This window comes from Phyllobates terribilis, unplaced genomic scaffold (genome assembly GCF_046119375.1).
Source record: "Phyllobates terribilis strain yellow unplaced genomic scaffold, ASM4611937v1 Scaffold_2__4_contigs__length_985480577, whole genome shotgun sequence".
NCBI classification, from domain to species: Eukaryota; Metazoa; Chordata; class Amphibia; order Anura; family Dendrobatidae; genus Phyllobates; species Phyllobates terribilis.
The window spans coordinates 252,572,507-252,593,538 of NW_027362762.1; the positions used below are offsets into that span (position 1 = coordinate 252,572,507).

A 21,032-nucleotide genomic window follows, 5' to 3' on the forward strand; every position below is an offset into this window, starting at 1 on the left:
TATGAATAAGAATGTTTCCCCCCTCCCCTGCATGTCACAGAGCTCTGTTATGTGCAGTTGCCATGGCCAAATCCAGGCCCTGTGACGTGCAGGGGAGGGGGGAAACATTGTAATTACCACAGGAGGCGGGGATTTCTTCATGGCCCCATCTCCACAGCATCAGAAACTTGTATGAATAAAAAGACATTTCACAACAACAAGACCTCTAAGGCTATGTGCCCACGTAGCAGATCTGATGGAGAGCGTTTTTGCCTCTCTCAGGCAGAAAAAAAAGCATGCAGATTTACATGCGTTTTTTCTGCCAGAGAGAAGTGTTTTTCCGCGTTTTAACATGCGTTTTCGCATGCGTTTTTTTCAAGAACTTTTCCAAGCGATTTTGAGCATCACTTGGAAAAGTGCTTGACAAGTTGGTCACACAACATAAATCCATGCAACCGGCATGGATTTATATTGTGTGACCAACTTAAATGCTGCATCGATAGTAAAAAAAAAAAATAAATTTAAAAGTTAAAAATAAAAAACCCTGTATACTCACCTCTCCGGTCTCCTCCCGGCGGCGATCCTCTCTCCTCGGCGTCCCGCGGTGTACTGGCAGGACCTGCGGTGACGTCATTTAGTCAGCTGATGGTCACGCGACATCACCGCAGGTCCTGCAACTACACCACGGGACGCCGAGGAGAGAGGACACGGCCGGGAGGAGACCGGAGAGGTGAGTATACAGGGTTTTTTTATTTTTAACTTTTTATTTCTTTTTTTCACCACGTGGTAGCCGGGATGAAGAGGAGTTGTAGTCTCCTCTTCATCCCGGTTAACACACGCACCGCGATTACGCTGCAAATTTGCGGCCATTGAATTTAATTGAAACGCAGCAAATCCACATATACTTGCAGGTTTGCTGCGTTTCAATGTTCCGCAATGGCCGCGAATTTGCAGCATAATCGCGGTAGAAATGGTCATGCTGCGTTTTGCAACGCAATGCGAATTCAGCACGCTAATTTGCGCATCATGTGCACAGCACATCCGAATTCACATTCCTTTGCATGGCAGACGGTTTTACAAGCGTTTTTTCGCGGTTGGGCACATGGCCTAATATGAGGCATACAGGTAGGTATAGATTTACATTTCTATCACCTGTATGCCCATATTAGAGGTCAGATAAGTGCCAGGGGCTGACAGATTCCCTTTAACTAAAAGCGCTACCTTTATCCTTTAATTTTGTTACATGGCCTATTATATATTGTTACATTGCCTAGATCCTGACATAAAAGATATGCTAATGAGTTTGTACAGTGACCTTGCATTTAGCTTCAGAAAACGTTCTTTAAAATAAACTAAAATGGCAACATTTTGGAAAAATAATGAGCCAGACTATTTTGCATGCAAAAATAAATTATTATTTGAACCACTTTCATCATTCAATTTACAATGTGTCACCTATGTTTAAAGCAGGACGGTGCAGAGCTGTTACAGATGACATTTTCCTACATTAACAAATAGAATTATAGTATTAAAAAGGCAATTTATTTTAGCTTTGTGAACCTGTGAACTCGCTGGCACTTCAGACTAAAAACAAATAACAATTACTGACAGTAACATATAACTTGCTATTTTTCAGATCAGCAGTAACTGTTAACCTCCTAAATACCAAGGGCCTGACATCCCAGAAGGGATTATGCTAATCCAGTACAACACATCCAGCTCTACCACACAGGCGCTCTTAGTTTACATCTCCTGACATAGTAAACACCCCCTCATTCATAGCACCAAGCGCATGGGGGGTTACAGAAGTGCAGTCACTTTGCTAGTACTCCTTTCTCCGTTATCTAGAACTCGTTTGCAGAATTACAGGAAGTAAAACAGTTGTAGGTCTATCATTTTCTTTTTCTCTTTGTGTAATTTAATAAATTGTGCTATATTTTCCTTCCTAGAGGATTTGATTAAGAATATAGAATAGTTGTTTTTTTTTTTATTATTTTTGTGCAAAAATCAACATGTGCAATATTTACACTACAAATGTAGCAGAACTGATTAAGTCATGATTCTTAGGGGCACGTGTAATACCCCACTGAATTAAGACTGTAATCCTGGGATGGAAAATGACATGCATCATATTACAGGAGAACAATGACTTGTACTGAATGTCAAACTCAGCTCTGCTGCATGTGTACAATATTGCCCAATTCATAAGTAATAAATATTATATATACAATTAAACCTCTTTGAGAAGACCACCCTAAATGATGTATACGGACCATCTTTAGTGAGATCACCCCTATATCCAGACCACCCTATATTATGCATACTGACCATCTTTAGTGAGAAGACCCCTTATATCCAGACCACTCTATATTATGCATACTGCCATCTTTACTGAGAAGACCACCATCCATCCACCTTGAAGACCACTTCATAAAGCAATTTTGGGAGGTTTTATTGTATATTTATATATGTGTGTTCGCTAAATAACTCACAAATGATATGTATACACAGCACTGGCCACAACTAGGTATGTGTCACTCTATTATGACCAAACTAACAGCTAAAGTACAGAATGATTTCATACATATACTAGATGAATTGGTCACTGTTTCAGATATTTAACATCTGTTTTCCATACCCAAGAATATTCACCAGGGGCAGGAAAATTAATTCCCCAATCGCTCACAAGTGACTTAGGGAAGGGCAATAAACAGCTTACTGTAAAGCCTCCAGCTGTAATAAAGCGGTTGCCAATAAAGCATACCTGATATTAGAGAGTAAACTGGGAAAAGGAGGAGAGCCTTTACCCATGAATTACTTGTACAGTGAGCGAGAGATCTCCTTCTACCTCCTCTACGTAAGGGATGAAAAGATGCCAAATGTATCCTAAAGGAGCTGAAAGGGCTTCATCTGCTGGATTTCATCGTGCAGCAGACAGAGTGCCATCAATATTTCAGAGCATTCTTGTTGTGCCAGGTGGGTACCTGCGCCTATGCAAAGCGCACAGTTGAGATGGCATCAATTATGAAGCAAAAATATGTTTGGAAGTTATTTGCGTATACCCTCGGCTTTATTATGGGTTTTCTCCTTTTTTTTGCCACTGGAAGGATATTACAATCAAATCAAAGTTAATCTTCAGAATTCAAACCAACATTATACACCATGTAAATGTGATTGCAATATGTCCACTATATATTATATATATATATATATATTATATATAAAGCAGCACTGCCTAAAATGATGCAAATCTCCCCCGAAAGGAAACTGGCAGAGCCCACTATCCGAGATGTAAAAATCCAAGAAAAGTGAAAAAGTAAGGTGTTGGTAATTAAAGGATCCTTAATTTTTCACCATGTTGGATGCGGTGCTTCCTTTTATGCATTGTATACATATTATATATATATATATATATATATATATATATATATATATATATATATATATATTATATATATACACACACATGTGTGTGCATGACTTTCATGTGACTCACACTGTGCCATTTGCTTTCGCCTCTACCATCTACCGCATGTCAAACCTTCTTTCCAATTCTCAAGGCCTAATGCCAGGAGTTCCATTACTTATTGGGGATATGAATGAAGATTAGGAAGTTGGTGCATTACACCCTATCCATTCTGGATCTGCTTTACAAACTCAAGGACTGGTCGCTCCAGTGCAACTGTCATTAAATAAAAGGTTTCTTTGGCTGTAGTCAGTGTGATCTATTCCTCCCCCCCATCTCTAATATACTGCAGGCTTGGCACGGAGCCAGCCCAAACCACATAGAGCCTTACTGCCATCTACAGGCCGTTCTGTCAGTCTAATTTAGAGGCAACAGACAAGTCTCAATGAAATAAATTAGACAGCTCTGCATTTAAATCTTTATTAGTAGGGAATTATTGGACTGAAAGCTAATGCTGGATTTTGTAAAATATGAGTTTCCCTGCTCACTAATCCCTCTTTAGATGGCAAATTTCACAGCTAAAATGAGCTTTGACAGATTGCTTTTCCTTTACTTAGATGAAGAAATATTTACAATGGATTGATTTTGTTCTGCATAATTTTGCTCCAATTATTTGAATAAATCCATTTTCTCAAAGTTTGCTTTATAAGAATAAGCATAAAACAGCAAATACTCAGTGATACCAGAACCTACACACTTCTAGGACAGTCTAAGGAAACTTTTCAGTATGACATATTGAAACCATGGGGGCAATTCATATCTACGACCCTGTGTTCTCATACATTCAAGATAGCTCTCGTAGTGCTCAACAAAAAAGGACCCTATATTCTAGGATAAAGACCATGACGGACAGTCTGTGGCAAGAAGGATTTATCTAGACATATAAAAAAATAACAATTATGGACAATGATATAATTCTGGAAATATATTTGTAGGCCATAAAATGACTTCTGAAAACTACTGTGCAGCTAGGGATACTAGCAAAGGCACAAGACGCAGAAATGCACACGGTACGGTTATTTCGCCACAAGCATGTGTTCACTATCATGCCATTAGCCTCGATGACACATATATTTAAAGAAAAAAGATGTCAATTGCACCCAATCATGCATCTTCTCACAATTAGATTTGTAAAATACAACAATATATCAACATATTTTCTAGCAAGAGTAAAAAAAAAGTTAACCCCTTTTTAGACCATATTATTCATGTCCATGATTTTTTTTTTTTTAATCCAGTCCTCTGAAGGCTGCACAGTGGAACATAGGTGACATAGGTATTGTGACGTTAGCAAGTCCAAGGATTTGGGTTATTTTTTTTTTTTTCTTTTTATTATTATTATCATCGTCGTGTAAAACGTTACAGTGGGATTTGTGAGATTTCACATGCACATATATGGTATAGTACAATCAAGAATATACATAATTATATATGCATAGACATATATATGCATATATATTCCGGATCTCTGAGCCCGTCAACGTCAGCGAAGACTCAGTGAAAATAAAATCAAAAAAGTTAAAGAAGGGGTTGATTTTTTTTCCCTCTAGGTAACATGAGCAAGCCAAAGAAGACCGTATGAAGACATACTGGCACTTTAATACTGGTTGATTGGGCACTTGTATGCAGTACTTATAGACCAGTAAAAGTGCTCATTTACCTGTCTGGTGTGTAAAGGACCTTTAGTCTTGAAGCCTCCCTGGGAGCTGCACTCTGAGGCACTGAAGTGATCTGAACTAGTGGAAGAGCGTTTGGAGAGGGTATCACAACCCCCCACAAAGGTGTTGTCCAAAGGGAGTTCCTGAATCACATGATGCTTTTTCACCGACACCGGAGTATCTGCTTTAAGATGAAAAGCAGACTGCGGAGAGGCAGATTTGTAATGCTTAGCTAGGTCAGGGCTGTTAGGCTTGAAGGTGGTTGGAGGAGCTGTACCCCAATCAAAGCGTCCCATCCCTTGTTCCTCCAGCTCGGCTGGAAGACTAATCGTCCCGTTGATAGGTTCATGAACAGTATCATCAGGTTTAGATTCCTCAATCGTTACAAAGTTCAGCAGAGAACTTTTAGGAGACTTTCTTTTCTTCCTTTTCTTTTTCTTATTCTGCTTGCTTTCCTGATTTGGTGACATCCACTCTGCCCCTTGTTTGCTCCTCTGGGCAGCTTTAAACCTTGATGCATGTCGGCATCGGACAAGAACTGTCACGAAGATGACTACAATCACCACCATGGCACCTGCCACAATGGCAATCATAATTGTCAGGTAATCCTCATTTTGGTAGGGCTGACTGCTATCCCCAATATTTCGGTCTAAAGGAGTTTCCATAGTCCTGCGGATCAAGTCATAAATGTAGGAGGCATTCCCAGCTGTCTCATTGACGTATAAAAACACAAGTACCAGAGTGTGCAAAGGCTTGGGATATCCTAAGTCACTTATATTGACCACGAGTCGGTGCAGGCCTATATCTGTTGTAGAAGGCTTCTCTTCAAGAGTAATGTTGCCTGTCACTGGATCTATTCGAAATAGTCCTTTGTTGTTCCCACTAACAATGGTGTACTTTAATTCAGCATTCATTCCAGTATCAATATCAACGGCAAACACCTCTGCAACCACAGAGCCTGGAATGGCTGAAAGAGGCACCAGCTTAAATGATGTATTGGATGGAGGGTAGATAACTACAGGGCTATTATCATTAGCATCCATAATATTGATTGTTACTTTGGCCGTGGAGGAACGTGAATTCTGTCCTCCATCAACGGCTTTGACATCAAATGTGTAAGAACTTTGTTGCTCTCGGTCAAAGGACACGTTAGACTTAATCAAACCAGAATATGGATCCAGGACAAAATTTTCATTGTCATTAAGTATGGAGAGTGTGACGGCTTTGTTTTCTCCTGCATCTGAGTCCGTAGCTGTTATCACACCCACCGTACTGTACTTTGGTAAGTTCTCGGATACAAAGAATTGAAAGTGGTTGTGTGTAAACTTAGGACTGTTGTCATTTTCGTCTAGCACAGTCACAATGACGGCCGCTTGGCTCTGCAGTGGTGGAGTACCATTGTCTCTGGCCGTGACAGTGAAAATAAAACGTTCCTGTTCCTCTCTATCAAAAACTCTGGAGGCTGTCAAAACTCCTGTTTTCCGGTCCAGATCAAAGAAAGAAGCATTAGGGCCAAGCTGATAAACAATGTCTGCGTTCTTCCCACTGTCTTCATCGGTGGCACTGATAGTGGTTAAGTATAGACCTCTGCGGTTGTTTTCAGACACTGATAGCTCAATTACAGGCTGGGTAAAAATTGGAGGATTGTCATTCTCATCCTCTAACTCCACTCTCACCAAGGCTGTCTGGTTGAGACTTGGCTTGCCAGTGTCGGCTGCAACTATTTTAAAACTGTATTCTTTGGTGCCCTCATAGTCCAACAATGAAGAAGTCTCTAGTAGGTACTGGTTATCATACACAGCCTTTAAGTGAAAGGGGACTTCTCTTTCAATAAAGCAGATGACCTTGCTGTTTACATCGGTGTCTTTGTCTGACACTGTGATTAGAGCGATCTTTGTGTTGGTGGGGTCTTTCTCGGATAAATACACTGTGCCATTGATGGGGCTTATAATATACCTGAGATCAATATTAGGGGGGTTGTCATTCACGTCAGTCACATTAATGGTAACTGTTGCCCTTGCCGGTGTGGAGCTACCATCTGTAGCTAGGACGGTTAACTTGTGAACAGCAGTATCTTCCCTGTCTAATGGTCTCTGAACTGTAATTAATCCAGTAGTATTATTTAAAGCAAATAGTCTTTTGGTAGCAGATGTCACTTGGGCACCGTAAATGTATTTGATTTCAGCATTACTACCTATGTCAGCATCTGTTGCATGCAACTGAACCACAGAGGTCCCTATGGGAGCATTTTCGGGGATATGCACCTCTATTTGACTCTCTTTAAATACTGGTTTGTTGTCATTCACATCACTTACTGTAACTTGAAGGATAGCAGTGCTGGATTTTTGAGGGTTTCCACCATCCTCAACTTTAATTTTCATGACATAGGTATCTTTCTGCTCTCTGTCCAGGACCTGCTGCACTATGAGTTGTGGCCACTTCTCCCCCTCTGGTGTCTCCACTATATCTAGTCCAAAAACACTTTGCCCATTTAAAAGTCCATAGTGTTGCACTCCATTGAAGCCCGTGTCAGGGTCCACTGCTGATGGAATTGGGAATCGACTGTTTATTAGAGTATTCTCAGGAATAGAGATATTAATCACAGTTGAAGGGAACATAGGAGCATTATCATTGGTATCTGTGACGATTATTTTGATCTTGATAAGCCTGAAAAAGTCATTGGGGAGAATGACCACTTCAAGTTCAAAGAAACATTCATTTTCATCAGCCAGAGAAGATCCGGCGCAGAGTTTCTCTCTGTCTATCCTGGTTGACGTTGTGAAGATCTCTCCAGTGGTACTGGACACTTTGACCAAAGGAGAGTCACCTGCTTTAGAAACCAGTCTGTACACAAGGCTGTTGCTGGTCCCAGTGGCAGCATTGATATGGGAGATATTCAGGTCCTTTGGTATGTTTCCAATTGGTACATTTTCAGGCAGTTCCTCTCTTATGGTGTAAATAAGTTCTTGGGCAATTGCAGAATCCAGCCTTAAGCAGGCAATAAGAGCAGCCAACAGGTAAAAATCCCTTAGGTCCATGATAATGTGCTTCCTTTGTTTTCTTGGATTTTAGGATTTAAGGGTTGTCACTGAGGAATGGTGCCGATTTGCCAGAGGAAGCGTGCATGGACTGCAAGATGCCTTACATCTCATTTCTAATTGGAGCCAGCAGCTGTCAACACAATCACACAAAACAATCAAATTTGGAGCATTTAAGGAGCTCTAAGTACATATAGGCATTCTCCTGCAAAGCATTTCATTAGTATGCATGCACTAAGTGGCTGCTCTCAGCACAACTCCTCACATCTGCAAAATAAACCCTTTCTACTACACCAACACCAGCATCCTGGACCCTGCATGCAACCCTCTACTTTATCTCATCAGGCTCAATATGTTCTTCCCACACATGTATCCATCTAATCACCCTTCTGTCTGCTCTACGATTCGCATCATGCATCTCTCTGTGTAACTGGTGCCAATAAAATCCCAAGTCCTTACCAGTATTCCTTGTAACTGCACTGTCAGCTGCCAAATACAATTTGTGCCTCAGTGCCTGTGCTCTGGAGTCACCCCCTGATCGGAGCCTAGTCCTTCTGTCTCTGCTCCCATAGTGCTAGGATCCAGCTGGAGGAACAGAGAGGAGGCTGAGGCTGCTGCAGAGACCACTGGCCATCACCCCCTGCTGGCTACAAGACCCATCATCCCCTGCTAGCTACAAGACCCATCATCCCCTGCTAGCTACAAGACCCATCATCCCCTGCTAGCTACAAGATCCATCATCCCCTGCTAGCTACAAGATCCATCATCCCCTGCTAGCTACAAGATCCATCATCCCCTGCTAGCTACAAGACCCATCATCCCCTGCTAGCTACAAGACCCATCATCCCCTGCTAGCTACAAGACTCATCATCCCCTGCTAGCTACAAGACTCATCATCCCCTGCTAGCTACAAGACTCATCATCCCCTGCTAGCTACAAGACCCATCACCCCCTGCTAGCTACAAGACCCAAGACCCATCATCCCCTGCTAGCTACAAGACCCATCACCCCCTGCTAGCTACAAGACCCAAGACCCATCATCCCCTGCTAGCTACAAGACCCATCGTCCCCTGCTAGCTACAAGACCCATCGTCCCCTGCTAGCTACAAGACCCATCGTCCCCTGCTAGCTACAAGACCCATCGTCCCCTGCTAGCTACAAGACCCATCGTCCCCTGCTAGCTACAAGACCCATCGTCCCCTGCTAGCTACAAGACCCATCGTCCCCTGCTAGCTACAAGACCCATCGTCCCCTGCTAGCTACAATACCTGGGCTGGAGCTCATGTCTGCATTACTGCAAAACTGCCAACTAAAGGCTGCACAACTTACAAGGCTTCTGAGTCCAGAGGCAAGTTCTCCAGATGAGCTGGGAGACGCAGTCAGCTGCTAAGGTTGCGTTCACATCTGCGCTTTTTAGCCAATGCTGGGGCAAGTAAAGTAGGAGAGGCTCTGCTAGGGCAGATGACACGGGAGTAATCCTCCTAGGAGAGACTTTGGCCAGCTTCTGGGCACTGATCTCCTCTGCATTAGGCTGATGCCTGTGATTAGTTCCAGCAGGATGATCCGGGCAGGTAGAGACGCAGGCAGAGCTCAGGGCTGCGCTCTCACACCGACATCTCCAGGAAAACGCAGGAGCAGCACCAAATCACAGGCAACCATGCTAACTTCACACTTTCCATCCGTGCCCTGCCGGCTCCGCCAGTCACCGGCGACCCCACAAGCTGCAGGCTCCTGTGCAGTGGATGGAGCAGCTCCCGATCAATCATTCCCTCCGCCGGCTCCAGCACCGATCGTATGATCCATGGCAGCAGATCGTGAGGACGCTCGCAGCTCCGCTCGGATGAATGCAGCCACTTGTATTTCCATCAGCAGCGGCTGATCGCGGTGTAATAGCCGGGGATGTGCAGGACGGAGAGGCGAGTCCGCAACTCGGAAGGTGTCAGAGTGAAGAACAAGCGTCTGCTGGAGATAGTTGTACAAATTCCCAAACGGATGTGTGTGGAGGCGGAGAGCCGCGCTCCTCCCGTCCGTGCTCCGCCGCTCACACACGCTGACCGCCCGCCCTCTCTCCCTTTCCCTCTGAACTGGAATTCTTGTTATAACTCACAATAAACCCAAAGGGAGGGAGAGACGTCTGCGCGGAGCCGCCCACTGCGCGCTGATTGGCCGGCACGGAGTATGTGGCTGAGACGGACAGAGGCTTGTTGACGTCATGACCATGTGATCTGTCACATGCGTGGGAGGAGCGGGGCTGCGCTGCTGGGAGCGCAATATAGCTGCTTCATTATAGGAGCGTGTCCTCAGGAGCAGGTGATGGAGAAGTGGCGGCGTGAGCCCGAGGAAGCCGCTGTGGTGGGGTCCGCAGTACACACACACACATATATATATATATATATAGTGTATATACCGCACTCATACACGTCTCTGCATAGTATATACTGCACTCATACACGGCTCTGCATAGTATATACTGCACTCACACACGGCTCTGCATAGTATATACTGCACTCACACACGGCTCTGCATAGTATATACTGCACTCACACACGGCTCTGCATAGTATAAACTGCACTCACACACGGCTCTGCATAGTATATACTGCACTCATACACGGCTCTGCATAGTATATACTGCACTCATACACGGCTCTGCATAGTATATACTGCACTCATACACGGCTCTGCATAGTATAAACTGCACTCATACACGGCTCTGCATAGTATATACTGCACTCACACACGGCTCTGCATAGTATATACTGCACTCACACACGGCTCTGCATAGTATAAACTGCACTCATACACGGCTCTGCATAGTATATACTGCACTCACACACGGCTCTGCATAGTATATACTGCACTCATACACGGCTCTGCATAGTATATACTGCACTCACACACGGCTCTGCATAGTATATACTGCACTCACACACGGCTCTGCATAGTATAAACTGCACTCACACACGTCTCTGCATAGTATATACTGCACTCACACACGGCTCTGCATAGTATATACTGCACTCACACACGGCTCTGCATAGTATATACTGCACTCATACACGGCTCTGCATAGTATAAACTGCACTCATACACGTCTCTGCATAGTATATACTGCACTCATACACGGCTCTGCATAGTATATACTGCACTCATACACGGCTCTGCATAGTATAAACTGCACTCATACACGGCTCTGCATAGTATATACTGCACTCACACACGGCTCTGCATAGTATATACTGCACTCACACACGGCTCTGCATAGTATATACTGCACTCACACACGGCTCTGCATAGTATAAACTGCACTCATACACGTCTCTGCATAGTATATACTGCACTCACACACGGCTCTGCATAGTATATACTGCACTCATACACGGCTCTGCATAGTATATACTGCACTCACACACGGCTCTGCATAGTATAAACTGCACTCATACACGGCTCTGCATAGTATATACTGCACATACACGGCTCTGCATAGTATATACTGCACTCACACACGGCTCTGCATAGTATATACTGCACTCACACACGGCTCTGCATAGTATATACTGCACTCACACACGGCTCTGCATAGTATATACTGCACTCATACACGGCTCTGCATAGTATAAACTGCACTCATACACGTCTCTGCATAGTATATACTGCACTCATACACGGCTCTGCATAGTATATACTGCACTCATACACGGCTCTGCATAGTATAAACTGCACTCATACACGGCTCTGCATAGTATATACTGCACTCACACACGGCTCTGCATAGTATATACTGCACTCACACACGGCTCTGCATAGTATATACTGCACTCACACACGGCTCTGCATAGTATAAACTGCACTCATACACGTCTCTGCATAGTATATACTGCACTCACACACGGCTCTGCATAGTATATACTGCACTCATACACGGCTCTGCATAGTATATACTGCACTCACACACGGCTCTGCATAGTATAAACTGCACTCATACACGGCTCTGCATAGTATATACTGCACATACACGGCTCTGCATAGTATATACTGCACTCACACACGGCTCTGCATAGTATATACTGCACTCACACACGGCTCTGCATAGTATAAACTGCACTCATACACGGCTCTACATAGTATATACTGCACTCACACACGGCTCTGCATAGTATATACTGCACATACGCGGCTCTGCATAGTATAAACTGCACTCATACACGTCTCTGCATAATATATACTGCACATGCACGGCTCTGCATAGTATATACTGCACTCATACATGGCTCTGCATAGTATATATTGCACTCACACACGGCTCTGCATAATATCTACTGCACTCACGGCTCTGCATAGTGTATACTGCGCATACACGGCTCTGCATAGTGTATACTGCACATACACGGCTCTGCATAGTATATACTGCACTCATACATGGCTCTGCATAGTATATACTGCACTCATATACGGCTCTGCATATTTTAAACTGCACTCATACACGACTCTGCACAGTATACTGCACTCACGGCGCTGCATAGTATGTACTGCACATACACGGCTCTGCATAGTATATACTGCACTCATCCACGGCTCTGCATAGTATATACTGCACTTATACACGGCTCTTCATAGTATATACTGCACATACACATCTCTGCATAGTATATACTGCACTTATACACGGCTCTGCGTAGTTTATACTGCACATGCACGGCTCTGCATAGTATATACTGCACTTATACACGGCTCTGCATAGTATATACTGCACATACACGGCTCTGCATGTTATATGCTTCACTCATACACGGCTCTGCATAGTATATACTACACTTATACACGGCTCTGCCTATGCTACACACATGCACACAGCTCTACACTATATACATGGCTCTGCATTGTACATACTAGTCAAATACATGACTCTGCACTGAGAACAATACACATACATACATGGCTCTGCTCTGTACATACTACACATACAGAGCTTTGCACTGCATACACTACACACATGTACACTGCTCTGCAATGAATTCACAGCTCTTCAGTTTACATACTACAGATACAGTGCCTACAAGTAGTATTCAACCCCCTGCAGATTTAGCTGGTTAACAGATGCGGAATTAACTTGGCATTGTGACATTTGTACTGTAGATCAGCCTGGAAGTGGGAAATGCACTGCTGCAAATTTTTTTTTTTTTTTTTTTTTTATTAAAAACGTTAAAAGTTAATTCAGAGTGTCATTTATTATTCAACCCCTCAAACCACAAGAATTTTGTTTGGTCCCCTTAAAGTATTAAGAAGTAGTTCAGGCACCAAGAATAATGAGCTTCACATGTGTGGATTAAAGATCTCTTTTGCCAGCCTTTTCTGACTATTTAAGACCCTCCCCAAACTTGTGAACAGGACTCAGACATGGTCAACATGGGAAAGACAAAGGAGCATTCCAAGGCCATCAGAGACAAGATCGTGGAGGGTCACAAGGCTGGCAAGGGGTACAAAACCCTTTCCAAGGAGTTGGGCCTACCTGTCTCCACTGTTGGGAGCATCATCCGTAAGTGGAAGGCTTATGGAACTACTGTTAGCCTTCCACGGCCTGGACAGCCTTTGAAAGTGTCCTCCCGTGCCGAGGCCAGGCTTGTCCGAAGAGTCAAGGCTAACCCAAGGACAACAAGGAAGGAGCTCCGGGAAGATCTCATGTCAGTGGGGACATTGGTTTCAGTCAATACCATAAGTAACGTACTCCACCGCAATGGTCTCCGTTCCAGACGAGCCTGTATGGTACCTTTACTTTCAAAGCGTCATGTCAAGGCTCATCTACAGTTTGCTCATGATCACTTGGAGGACTCTGAGACAGACTGGTTCAAGGTTCTATGGTCTGATGAGACCAAGATCGAGATCTTTGGTGCCAACCACACACGTGACGTTTGGAGACTGGATGGCACTGCATACGACCCCAAGAATACCATCCCTACAGTCAAGCATGGTGGTGGCAGCATCATGCTGTGGGGCTGTTTCTCAGCCAAGGGGCCTGGCCAGTTGGTCCGCATCCATGGGAAGATGGATAGCACGGCCTACCTGGAGATTTTGGCCAAGAACCTCCGCTCCTCCATCAAGGATCTTAAGATGGGTCGTAATTTCATCTTCCAACAAGACAACGACCCAAAGCACACAGCCAAGAAAACCAAGGCCTGGTTCAAGAGGGAAAAAGTCAAGGTGTTGGAGTGGCCTAGTCAGTCTCCTGACCTTAACCCAATTGAAAACTTGTGGAAGGAGCTCAAGAATAAAGTCCACATGAGACACCCAAAGAACCTAGATAACTTGGAGAAGATCTGCATGGAGGAGTGGGCCAAGATAACTCCACAGACCTGTGCAGGCCTGATCAGGTCTTATAAAAGACGATTATTAGCTGTAATTGCAAACAAGGGTTATTCCAAAAAATATTAAACATAGGGGTTGTATAATAATTGACCCACACTTTTATGTTTAAAATTTAATAAAATTCAACTGAGCAACATAACTTTTTGGTTTGTAAGATTTATGCTTCTGTTCATAAAACCTACTCTCGTTTGCAGTTTGAAGGCTCTAACTTATTTGCATCTTATCAAACCAGCTAAATCTGCAGGGGGTTGAATACTACTTGTAGGCACTGTACATACATGACTGCACTGAGAAAAATATACACACAGGTGCATCTCACTAAATTAGAATATCATCAAAAAGTTAATTTATTTCATCTCTTCAATATAAAAAGTGAAACTCATATATAGAGTCATTATAAACAGAGTGATCTATTTCAAGTGTTTATTTCTGTTAATGTTGATTATTATGGCTTACAGTATAAGCCATTTGGTCAGTAGCCGCGGAAGGGGCCATTAGCCAGCAATATTCCATGGCTATTAATATCAGCCCACAGCTGTTTGTTTAGCCGTTACTGGCTAGATTACAGGGGGACCCCAGAAAAAAATTGACGTGGGGTCCCCTATAATATCTAACCAGCAATGGCTAAACTAGACAGCTGCGGGCTGATATTAATAGCCATGGATACTAGCCCCCTCCGCGGCTATTAATATCACCCCTCAGCAATCCCAGAAATGGCACATCTATAAGATGCGCCAAATCTGGCGCTTAGCCTCGCTGTTCCCACTGCCCTGCAATGGTAATTGGCGGCTGATGTGAAGCCCAGGTTAGTAATGGAGGGCTTCTTTAAAACGCCCCCATTACTAACCGCGTGGTAAAATGGTCGCCGCTTTTTCAATAAAAGACACGGCCAGAATAAAGTATTTTAATTAAATAAAACACACACGGTTGTATTTTTTTTTTTATTACACTCCTCCGTGAAGCACTCGATCTCCTGAAAAAAATGTAAAAAATAGAAACAACAATATTCCTCACCTGTCCGGCGTCAACAATTCAGTCCACGTAACGCTAAGTGTCCCACGACGATCTGGGTCAACTCTACAGCTGTGACATCAAAAATCACTGATGTCACAGCTGTAGAATACAGCACTGTATACTGACGGGTGTAATATCACCCCCTGTCAGTATACAGGCTGCAGGAGGTCACTGGGGTTCATCAGCTGAAGATCAGCTGATGAGCCCCGGAGAGCTAGACACCGTGGGAACATTCCAAAGGTGAGCATCATCTGATCAGTTATGAGACCGATCAGCTGATTACCAGCATCAGCTGATGGTCACGTGACCATCAGCTGATTGCTGACGGCACTGATCAGCTAATGGTCACGCGACTATCAACTGAGCGCTGACGTCACCAATCAGCTGATGGTCGCGTGACCATCAGGTGATCAGTGACGTCACCTCAGGTCCTGCCAGTACACTTCGGGGTGTGAGCCCGTGCCTTGCAGTGTATCGCTGGCCGTCGACGAGAGAGGATCGCCGCCGGGGACCAGGAGGACACCGGGGGCCGCTGGACAGGTGAGTATGAGTTTTTTTTTTTACTTATTCTTTTTTTTACTATTTTACTAGTGCGGACACTCGGGCTGGTAAGAGCAGACTGCTGCTTCTCCCATCCACGCTGCTCTCGCTGTTATCAACCAGAGCAGTGGTCGGATGAGAGGAGTAGCGGCCGCCTCGGAAATGCATTAAAACCGCATCTTGTGCACTCAGCCTTCGTCACACTGCTTCACACAAACAGCTCTGCACTACAAGCATTATAACACACACAGGTCTACACTGTGTGATTTACACACACTCATCTCAGCTATATTTGCTTTACACACATACTCTCTATATGAAACATTAAAATGCAAGCTTTACACACACTCCTCCACGTTGTATGCGTTACCCACACACACTTTCTGGTGCACACACCTGTCACGTACACACACATATACACAGTATCTGATGCACACTCCTGTAACATACACATATATTTACATAGTATCTGTTGCACACACCTGTCGCTTAGCACACATACACAATATCTGGTGTGCACACTTGTCACATATACACATACACAGTATCTGATGCACACACCTGTCACGTATACATATACACAGTATCTGATGAACACACCTGTCATGTACACACATACACAGTATCTGATGCACACGCCTGTCACTTACACACATACATACACAGTATCTGACACCCACACCTGTCACGTATAAATATATACATAGTATCTGACGCACACATCTGTCACGTATAAATATATACATAGTATCTGACGCACACATCTGTCACGTATAAATATATATGCAGTATCTGACGCACACACCTGTCATGTACAGATATACACACATATACACAGTATCTGGTGCACACACCTGTCACGTATACATATGCACAGTATCTGGTGCACACACCTGTCATATACAGATATATACACATATACACACATCTGGCGCACACACCTGTCACGTATACATATATACACAGTATCTGGTGCACACACCTGTCATATACAGATATATACACATATACACACATCTGGCGCACACACCTGTCACGTATACATATATACACACATCTGGAGCACACACCTTTCACGTGTACATATATACACAGTATCTGGAGCACACACCTGTCACGTATTCATATATACACAGTATCTGGAGCACACACCTGTCACGTATACATATATACACAGTATCTGGAGCACACACCTGCCACATATATATATATATACACATTATCTGGAGCACACACCTGTCACGTATACATATATACACAGTATCTGGAGCACACACCTGTCACGTATACATATATACACAGTATCTGGAGAACACACCTGCCACATATACATATATACACATTATCTGGAGCACACACTTGTCACGTATACATATATACACACATCTGGCGCACACACCTGTCACGTATACATATATACACAGTATCTGGAGCACACACTTGTCACGTATACATATATACACATTATCTGGAGCACACACCTGCCACATATACATATATACACATTATCTGGAGCACACACCTTTCACGTGTACATATATACACAGTATCTGGAGCACACACCTGTCACGTATACATATATACACAGTATCTGGAGCACACACCTGTCACGTATACATATATACACAGTATCTGGAGCACACACTTGTCACGTATACATATATGCACATTATCTGGAGCACACACCTGTCACGTATACATATATACACAGTATCTGGAGCACACACCTGCCACATATACATATATACACAGTATCTGGAGCACACACCTGTCACGTATACATATATACACAGTATCTGGAGCACACACCTGTCACGTATACATATATACACATTATCTGGAGCACACACCTGCCACATATACATATATACACATTATCTGGAGCACACACCTGTCACGTATACATATATACACAGTATCTGGAGCACACACCTGTCACGTATACATATATACACATTATCTGGCGCACACACCTGCCACATATACATATATACACAGTATCTGGAGCACACACCTGCCACATATACATATATACACATTATCTGGAGCACACACCTTTCACGTGTACATATATACACAGTATCTGGAGCACACACCTGTCACGTATACATATATACACAGTATCTGGATCACACACCTGTCACGTATACATATATACACAGTATCTGGAGCACACACCTGTCACGTATACATATATACACAGTATCTGGAGCACACACCTGTCACGTATACATATATACACACATCTGGCGCACACACTTGTCACATATACATATATACACAGTATCTGGAGCACACACCTGTCACGTATACATATATACACAGTATCTGGAGCACACACCTGTCACGTATACATATATACACACATCTGGCGCACACACTTGTCACATATACATATATACACATTATCTGGAGCACACACCTGTCACGTATACATATATACACACATCTGGCGCACACACTTGTCACATATACATATATACACATTATCTGGAGCACACACCTGCCACATATACATATATACACATTATCTGGAGCACACACCTGCCACATATACATATATACACAGTATCTGGAGCACACACTTGTCACGTATACATATATACACATTATCTGGAGCACACACCTGTCACGTATACATATATACACATTATCTGGAGCACACACCTGCCACGTATACATATATACACAGTATCTGGAGCACACACCTGTCACGTATACATATATGCACAGTATCTGGAGCACACACCTGCCACATATACATATATACACAGTATCTGGAGCACACACCTGTCACGTATACATATATACACAGTATCTGGAGCACACACCTCTCACGTATACATATATACACATTATCTGGAGCACACACCTGCCACATATACATATATACACATTATCTGGAGCACACACCTGTCACGTATACATATATACACAGTATCTGGAGCACACACCTGTCACGTATACATATATACACAGTATCTGGAGCACACACCTGTCACGTATACATATATACACAGTATCTGGAGCACACACCTGTCACGTATACATATATACACAGTATCTGGAGCACACACCTGTCACGTATACATATATACACACATCTGGCGCACACACCTGTCACGTATACATATATACACATTATCTGGAGCACACACCTGCCACATATACATATATACACATTATCTGGAGCACACACCTGTCACGTATACATATATACACAGTATCTGGAGCACACACCTGTCACGTATACATATATACACATTATCTGGAGCACACACCTGTCACGTATACATATATACACAGTATCTGGAGCACACACCTGTCATGTATACATATATACACAGTATCTGGAGCACACACCTGTCACGTATACATATATACACACATCTGGCGCACACACCTGTCACATATACATATATACACAGTATCTGGAGCACACACCTGTCACGTATACATACATACATATTATCTGGAGCACACACCTGTCACGTATACATATATACACAGTATCTGGAGCACACACCTGTCACGTATACATATATACACAGTATCTGGAGCACACACCTGTCACGTATACATATATACACACATCTGGCGCACACACCTGTCACATATACATATATACACATTATCTGGAGCACATACCTGCCACATATACATATATACACATTATCTGGAGCACACACCTGCCACATATACATATATACACATTATCTGGAGCACACACCTGCCACATATACATATATGCACAGTATCTGGAGCACACACTTTTCACGTATACATATATACACAGTATCTGGAGCACACACCTGTCACGTATACATATATACACAGTATCTGGAGCACACACCTGTCACGTATACATATATACACAGTATCTGGAGCACACACCTGTCACGTATACATATATACACAGTATCTGGAGCACACACCTGTCACGTATACATATATACACATTATCTGGAGCACACACTTATCACGTATACATATATACACACATCTGGCGCACACACCTGTCACGTATACATATATACACATTATCTGGAGCACACACTTGTCACGTATACATATATACACATTATCTGGAGCACACACCTGTCACGTATACATATATACACATTATCTGGAGCACACACCTGCCACATATACATATATACACAGTATCTGGTGCACACACCTGTCACTTATACATATATACACAGTATCTGGAGCACACACCTGTCACGTATACATATATACACAGTATCTGGAGCACACACCTGTCACGTATACATATATACACATTGTCTGGAGCACACACCTGTCACGTATACATATATACACAGTATCTGGAGCACACACCTGTCACGTATACATATATACACAGTATCTGGAGCACACACCTGCCACATATACATATATACACAGTATCTGGTGCACACACCTGTCACTTATACATATATACACAGTATCTGGAGCACACACCTGTCACGTATACATATATACACAGTATCTGGAGCACACACCTGTCACGTATACATATATACACATTATCTGGAGCACACACCTGTCACGTATACATATATACACAGTATCTGGAGCACACACCTGTCACGTATACATATATACACAGTATCTGGAGCACACACCTGTCACATATACATCTGCACTGTCCTCTCCACTACATCCTCGCTTTATTCCTTGCACAGACACTTTAACTCTGTCCTTCTAGTTAATCGCACAAGGCAATATCTATAATGCAGCATGGAAAGATTCACGATCGCTAATCCCCCACCTTGTCCCTCCCTGCACGCCCCCACCAACAAGACCCCTGGGCCAGTAATCAATCCATAAGGAGGAAAGGGTTGTGAAGGGCAATGAAATCCATTAAAAGGCCAGTGTGCCTTGGGCAAGAAAAATGATTTTCTTTGAGTGTGCTGCCCAGTCAGGATTGTGGCTTTTCCAGGCTGCTGAGGAGGAGAGGTGGGTGTAG

At 43.3% G+C, this 21,032-nt stretch overlaps 1 protein-coding gene across 1 annotated transcript in view; it reads right to left on the reverse strand.

Moving 5' to 3' along the window:
• LOC141204626 (protocadherin-9) overlaps positions 1–10,247 on the reverse strand; it is a 95,169-nt gene extending 84,922 nt beyond the window's left edge. Inside the window, exons 1-2 of the mRNA XM_073663950.1 lie at positions 9,471–10,247; positions 5,106–8,274 (exon numbers count right to left, since the gene is read on the reverse strand). Of these exons, the coding sequence (XP_073520051.1) occupies positions 5,106–8,141 (3,036 nt within the window). The 5' untranslated portion in view covers positions 8,142–8,274; positions 9,471–10,247. The remainder of the gene's footprint in view (positions 1–5,105; positions 8,275–9,470) is intronic.
• Positions 10,248–21,032: the final 10,785 nt, after the last annotated feature.